At 41.6% G+C, this 7,796-nt stretch overlaps 1 protein-coding gene across 1 annotated transcript; it reads right to left on the reverse strand.

The window, feature by feature from the left end:
* Positions 1-882: 882 nt before the first annotated feature.
* Positions 883-7,342, reverse strand: LOC105227943 (uncharacterized). The gene is made up of 2 exons (XM_049462191.1): positions 6,727-7,342; positions 883-3,992 (listed from the first exon to the last, which is right to left on the reverse strand). Exons 1-2 carry the CDS (start codon positions 6,866-6,868, stop codon positions 1,033-1,035), a joined length of 3,102 nt encoding a protein of 1,033 aa, XP_049318148.1. The 5' UTR covers positions 6,869-7,342; the 3' UTR covers positions 883-1,032.
* Between the last annotated feature and the right edge of the window lie 454 nt (positions 7,343-7,796).

Below are 7,796 nucleotides of genomic sequence, written 5' to 3' on the forward strand. Positions count from 1 at the left end.
GTTTTAAAGTATATTCTAATAAAACCCATTAGATATATGAGAACGATGTAAGTATATTACTTGTAGGTCCTTCCATTTCTCAGACAATATTTTGTATAAGGTTGATGAAAGAGGTATATAACTAAACACTTGTAACATTGGGAGTGTGATTGCTCATAACCAGTGAAGATTTCAGACTCTTGTGTTTGTAAGGGCTGAGTAAGTCGACATTCTCGCTTTGACTTGGAGCTAAGCCCGCAATTTACCACATATGCAAAATTTCTCGAGTCGTCCAGCTATAGTCGGATGTCATTTGCTTCCAATGCGTCCGCTTTGGCCTATCGCAAATCGACTATCATAAATCCCTGTGACCTTCAGTTCCATCAGCATCGTTAAATATAGTTTTTAAAAATAATACAAGCCAGTGAACTAACCGACTCTACCGATTCTGCGACAGAGATATTTGATATGATCAAATAGGCTTACTCAGATGTTGCTTTAGCAAGAAGTGGTGTGTTTCGCTGGCCCCAGAACTTTTCGGAGGACTGGGAAGAGGTCGCTGATAAATGAGCATAAGGGTAATTCATTCGCAAAGGATAGCGGAGTAATTGAACTCTCATTTAAGGCTTCTAGACCTAATTGATTATATGCATATGGGATGGATCTTGGAATGATTTCTAGTAAAAATAACGAGATCTTTAAAGGAAGATAAAAAGAGAGTAAATAACGAGTCCATTATAAACCTCGAACAACATATTAATAATAAAATTACGGAAAAATCAAGGGCGAGTTACTACCGGTTCAAACTGACCATCGAAGAAAAGGACGAAAAGACGAAGCAAGAAACTTACCACTCAGTTCAGTCAACGAAAAAGTGCCAAGCAATTGAATAAGATAAAAATATTATGGAACATAACTTTTAAATTCAAATTTATTATAACTCAGTAGTAATAAACAATTTAATTCACATTAGTAATATAAACCAGCAATAAATCGAAAAAAATTATAAATTTATAAAACAAAATTAAACATTTATTTTTTGTAAGAAAAACTTCAATCATCGTCAACTGGTTCACTTTTAATATTCAATACGGCAAAGTCATCCGGAGAAATAATGCCCATATCCGCCATATCGCCGTCTGCAGCTTCCAATTCCTTTTGCTGCTCTGTAAGAGAGCATTTACGCTTTCCGCATTCCGCGGGCGTTGCGAGCGAGCGCTTGTCGCCAACAACGGGACCAGAAGCCGTAAAACATGACGAAATGGCGTTGCTATGTGAAGAGCTTGAAGAGTCACGACAAGCCTTAGGATTGCTGGAGGACGCCCACACAGGTGTTCTGTCATCATTGCGCACGAATTTGTTGTAACCCATATTGAAGGGTACCGCACGCATAGCCGGACTGCGATCACCAGCGCTCACGCTAAGTGCCGGCGAGGTTCGCGCGCAAGTCGTGTTAGTGAGAACAGTTGAGACAGTAGCGTTTACGCTGGATATTGTGCTACGAAAAGGTGTGGGTAATTTGAAAACCTCTCTGCCCACGACATGAGCGGGCGAACAACGATGGGCAATTGTGATTTTCGGTGAGGTGGACACCGGTTCTTTGGCACTGGCAGTGGTAGTTAAATAGTTGCTGCTGGCAGTAACATTCGGTAAGGCGCCACAAACTGAATAACGGCGCGCTGGCGGACGCGCACCGACACGAATTGTTGATGGCTTGCCATCAGCCTTAACGGCTGCATGAGTTGAGCTCGCGGACGCGGGTAACGCGGCTGTCGAGGAACTAGCACCCCTAACTGGTGTTACTAACTGACGTAGCTTTTGTTTAGTTGCTGTGTTAGCGGTGGGAGTTGGTGAAGCGGTGGTGGCCGACTTATTGCCGGTTGCGACCTTATTGAATGTAGCCTCAGCGGTGCTGCGCGGCACAATGAACGTGCCAACGCCGCTGGCATTCACGGCATTCTCTAAATTGACGTAAGTTTCATTGATTTTGGGGTAAATTCGGTAAATGCGTCGATGCACGATCTCACCGTTGTTCGACCCATAAGCACCACTTGTGGTGGGCAAGTTGTGAGCGGAAGAGCCGACATCGTTCACCTTAACCAATTTACGTATAAGGCGTAAGCCTGGTGTTGTGGTCGTGGTGTTTGTTGTTTGCGTCAAAGTTGCAGTTCCACCGGCTCTGGAGAGCAATATGGGTGTTGGCCCATTTGCCTTTTGATATGCAGTTGTTGTTGGAGCATTGTAAGGTGAAACACGTAGTGATAGTGGCGGTGGCGGTTGTGATGGCGTAGAACGCATCGTTGGAGTTGGTGAAATCATAGCACACTTTTCTGCGCTCGTTTTAGCGGCTAACTCGCTACTACTACCGCTTAAGTTCTTCGAAGGAGTTGTTGAAATCATAGCAGACTTTTCTGCGCTCGTCTTAGTGGCCAACTCGCTACTACCACCGCTCGAGTTTATCGATGGAGTTGATGAATTCATAGCGCACTTTTCTGCGCTTGTCTTGGCGACCAACTCGTTACTACCGCCGCTCAAGTTCAAGTTGATCTCTGGCGTATGCTTGGCTGCTTGCACCATAGCGACGAGTTCGCGCACCAAATGCAACTCGTCGCCACTGACGGCGCTCAATTGCTTCGGTATGATGGCTTTCGTTTCGTCGTTTGTCGGGAAATCGCTAGGGCTATCGAAAACTTCCATTAACGACTCGAAGATCTTCTTCTTGAAATGCAACTTTTGGCGCGCATTCATTTCGCTCAAGTAGGGTTTTAATGAGTCGAAGAACTCGTCGTCGCTTGAAGCTGGCGGCAGACTGCATTGTACGCCTTGATCGGTATAAGCTTGTGAAGAATTGAGATCGTGCAATGCAACTTTTGCAGCTGGACTTAAAGAACTTTCCTGTCTTAACGTTTGCATGATTGTGGCTGTGGCTTGTTGTGACCCTACCATATTGATATCACCTTGCGGTATACATAAGGTACGTGTTCTTTTATGCGCTGTAAGATTTGTGGTTTGGTTTTCAATTGGCGCTGTGTCGCCTGTTTTCTTCGACAACTTAGCAGCCGCTATCAGTTGGTTTGTAGCCTCGCCTAGTGATCTCAAACGGGGTGCGCCTCGCCTAATACTTTTCATGGAACTATCTTTTAGACGCAAATCACGCTGGTTGGCCGCCTTCTTACTCGAGCCACGTTTACAAGCGCGCTTGTAACGATATTGCCGTGTTTTAATAAAATCGTCTCCTGACTCATCGTTTTGTTCGTCAACTTCAGTCTCATCAACATTGCTCTCTGGCTGCTCAATTTCATTATGCTCCGATTCGCCTAAAATACTCTCAGTAGTTGCTGCATTGGCTTCATTTTCTGGTGCGGCATCAAGTTCATTGCCATCGCCATTTTTCTTGATAAAAAATGTACCGGACTCACTATTCGTGGGACTGATGTAAAATGTGCCGACTTTACTCTTTGAGCTCGCTGATTTCTTAGTCACTTCAGCTTCAAGAAAAGGTTGCAGACTTTCTTCTGCATTAACAAGCTTTCCTAAGGACTGTGTCTTTCTAATAGGCTTACTTTCAGGCACTTTAATATCCTCGCTAATCTTTCTCAACACTTTAAGTCTAGCAGATGGTGGTCTTTTGCCCACAGCATCTACCTTAACATTTTCAGTATTATGTTTTTCTCTAATTTTAACCCCTACCTCATTCTTAATATTTCCTTTTAACTGATCGTTTTCGCGTTTGATCACATCCTCTTTTAATAAATCGTCGTCTACTTCAGTCTTGATCGAGCCGCCTGCCTTTTCCTGAGCTTTGTTATCAACACGTGTCGTTTCAATCTCTGCTCCTTCATCGTCGCTTTCGCGAAACGGCAGTTCGTCATTTATGTGAGGTATGAGAAATTCTAACACATCGTGGAGGCTGTTCTCTCGTGCGCGATTACCTTTACGCGTTTTGGGTGATACAATTAGTTGTTGTGCGAAAGTGGTTCGTATAACGCGCCAACGTTGCTTGCAGCTCTCAACTGTAAAGAGAATTAACAAAAAAGGAAATTTGTTCGGTATTGTAACGGTATTTAAAATTTGGATCGATATAAAGTGCAGAACTAGTTTTTGCTACTTCTGAATTGTTTATCCCTATATCATAGGTTAAGATAGGTCACTGTCAGGAACTCTCTATCAACTACAGATTCAGACAATCTGACCATTGCAGTGTGTTCCAAGCCGAGCTTGTTGCCTTTAAGGTAGTAGTAGATTTACTGCTCCGGAGTGCAGCCTCCTTCAAAGAATTAACCATCCACTCAGATAGCAAGGCGGGAATACTAGCCTTAAACTCCTGAACAGTGCATTCAAGGCTGGTCAAGGAGTGTCTAACCTCGCTATAAATAACATCGAATGTCCTTGTGCTAAAACTAGTATAGGTGCCAGGCCACAGCGGAATCGCAGGAAATGGTAAAGCTTTTGAGCTAGCAAGAAAAGGCACCCTATAACCGCTATCGGTGGAATAGGAACGTATCGGTGCTCCCGTATCCTCGTATGTTCTGCTAGTGAATAGCTGTGCTTCGCGGAAGCTTGGTCAGCGCTGGTACACAATCGGTACATGCATTGTCGCAAAAGCTTTTTGGCCTAAGATCAATCGCAAGAGGTCTACTGATCCCTTTGAATTTAGTAAGGCTAGCCTCTCCTCAGTTTTGGTGCTTTTAACAGGTTATTACTCTTATGGCGTCCATGCTGTGAGCCTGGGAATCTTACCGAGCGCCATTTGTAGAATCTGTATGGAAGAGTATGAGGTGAAAACAGTTCAACACTTCCTTCTTGACTGTCCAGCGTTTGAGAGGTAAAGACTTAAGCACTTGGGAACGGATACTTGCAGACGCTTTTGCAATTTGGCTACTAAGCTATTTGCTAATGTATAAGTTCGGATATAAGAGTTCTTCTTTTCTATGGCTTCACAAAGGACTACATATAGCAGTGCACGTGCGACCGGAAACAGCCAAATCAGTCGGTGATTTGATTATTTGTTTAGAAAAGAAATCACTCAGGGAAATCCTTGTTTTGTATGCTATAGTATATATACTGATACTTGGCTTTCGTTGAAGACCATCAGATAATAATGGTTTAACAATTTGTAACGTGGTCTCACGTCGGTTATTTGCAATCCACTCCCTGGTGCCCCAAAAACGACAACGCTGAAGGATAACATGATAAAACATCACACCCTTGTAATAACTGACAGCCAATTTAACGTGTATGAGACCGTTGGGACAGCATACAGCTCAAAAACATTTTCCATAGACGCAACCATGAGACTACTTCACAACAGAATTTGATATATCAGAATTGACTGTTACACGCCAGAAATCATCGTCTCTGAAACTAGCAAAGCCTGTTCTATCGGCAGTTACAGCAAAAAAAAATTATGCCATATACCGAAGAGAAACGCGTTCCATAGGGACTACGAACTTACCGAGAAGAACTTTGAATCGCATTTGTCTATAGGTATTTGTCTAGATGGGTTAGTTTGCAGATCGTCAGAAAAGGCATTTAGAGAATTTAGAACAGCGTCAGGTCTAACAAGATGAAAGGAGACTATGTAGATAAATAAATCAATATTCATTAAAAGTTACAGTTATTGGAGCACACACGAAACCATAAATTATTATCTGTAACATAACAATTGAAGCTGCTCGAGCTTCCCAAACGACATCGCTTCGCTCTATAAAGATCCGACGGTCTTGAGCCAAATTTTGTTCAGCGGTAAGGCACATTTCTGGCTCTATGGGTATGTAATTAAACAAAATTATCACAATTGTGACAACGAGCAACTTGAGGAGATTCAAGAGCAGAAAAAAAACGATTTGATGTGATTTGTGTGCCGGTGGAATCATCGATCCATATTTCTTCTGATATGATGCCGGTGAGAACGTAACTATCAATGACAATGGTTTTCGCGCCATAATAACCGACTATTTGATGTCTGAAATTCTCGGATCTCGCAATTGGCTTCAACAAGACGGCGATACTCAATACAATCAATGGATTTATGGAGAGAATACTTCGGCGAGCAACGAAATACCTCGAACGACTCATAGAAAATTGGACTCAATGGATGGACCATCTGAGACGTAGCCATTAGAAATTTGAAAAAGATAAACTTCAAAAAATAAAGGCTAAAGAATATACTTTCAAATGATAATACACATTCCCCATTAAATTTGAAGTTTCTTAGAGTTTCCTTTAAAAAGGTAGAGAACCTCGAATTATTACCCTTTATTAATAATTTAAGTTTTGTTTTTGGATTTGAGACAATTTTTCTCACAGCAAGACACCCTGTTTCGGTGGTCCTCCTGGGGATTGGCTAAGGGATCAATATAATCCAACATTTATAAAAGTTAATCGTCGTTTATGGAATTCTATCATTCATATTTTTTTTTAATTTGAAAAAAAAAAATTCTTAAAAAAATTATAAAAAACGCGCTCTAGGACTTGCTAGTGTATTTAAGGGGTAATCGTTTTTATGTGTTTAGCCGTATTAAAAAATGTAATCCCGAGAATTGAACTCCTCCATGTGAATATATATATATTTTTTTAATTTTTATATATAAAATATACTGTTCAGTTTTCCTTAACCCTAACTTCGCACTTTAACGCGCATAACATATGCAACTAATTGATTAATCCAGGCAACCCTGCCAAACATGTATGTATTTGGCAACCCTATACACACGCCCGAAATGCACCCCCTTCTTTGGCACTCACCTGACTCCTCACACGTTTTGGCTATCTCCAGCCAGGCACGATCGTAAGCCTCTCGCGTAACCACATTCGCCACGGCGTGATCATAAATACACGGCTGATGTTGCACGGCACGGCACAAACGAACATTGCTTTGATTGTTCATGTCAAGCGAACACCCCGATGAAAGCACGAAATTTTTCTAAATACAAGAACTGAAAGCACTAAACTTACAAGCTGCAGTTACAACCACACGCACACAGCACAAGCCGAGCTTTTCATAAACAAATTCACAAATCCCAATTGCCAAAATTAGCACAAATTTTCTCGATGCACATTCCAAACGACACAACAAAACTATCAACAATCGACAATAACAAACTCAAGTGTCACATTGACAGCAGTCAACCGCTGACATTTGTCAATTTCGGCGCTGGGTTGCTCGGCTGCTGGCACAAGTAGTTTAACACTTTTTCAAATTATTTAAATTTTCAAAATTCCCACAACACGTTAACACACAGAAGCGTTTAAATACATAAATACAATCGAATACGCTTACATTTGCTATTTTCAGCTTGTCACTAATGCAATTGGCTAATTTTGTTGTCATATACGTATGCCATGCTTCGGTATTTCAGTTGAATCGTTCGTTTCGTTTCGGTTTGTTTTGATTACGAACTTATGCGTGACAGCATTGCCAGCTCGAATATTGACGCTGTGTTGTTGTTATGGCGCTATGAGCACGCAGTGCAGCGCTTGCGATTTTGGTGGCTGGCAGTGTTATGCGTCGTTAAAAGAGTTTTGAAAGCCACTGCATTAGTGAGAGCAGCGACAAATGTCATGAGTGCAGCAGTTGGAAATGCGGTGTAGAGCAGAAATAATAATACAACCGAAAGTGTAGCGCAAATATGATTGATTTTGGATAAATTAAAATAACTGTAGATTTTAAATTACAGTGACAAAATTGCAATGAAGACATGTATATGCACATATATAGTAAATATTGGGTAGTCTTTTCGTATTTTGTCAATAGATGTCGTTGCAGTCGTGTATCTCCAGTGCTACCAAACACAATGTGTCAAACCATATAGTGT

This window comes from Bactrocera dorsalis, unplaced genomic scaffold, assembly GCF_023373825.1.
Source record: "Bactrocera dorsalis isolate Fly_Bdor unplaced genomic scaffold, ASM2337382v1 BdCtg333, whole genome shotgun sequence".
In the NCBI taxonomy this organism is placed as follows: Eukaryota; Metazoa; Arthropoda; class Insecta; order Diptera; family Tephritidae; genus Bactrocera; species Bactrocera dorsalis.

Excerpts from the sequence above, each read along its gene's own strand:
- LOC105227943 (XM_049462191.1), bottom strand. The coding sequence starts at position 6,868 with ATGAACAATCAAAGCAATGTTCGTTTGTGCCGTGCCGTGCAACATCAG. Across the intron at positions 3,993-6,726 it reads CAAAACGTGTGAGGAGTCAG|TTGAGAGCTGCAAGCAACGT; the intron begins GTGAGTGCCAAA and ends TTCTCTTTACAG.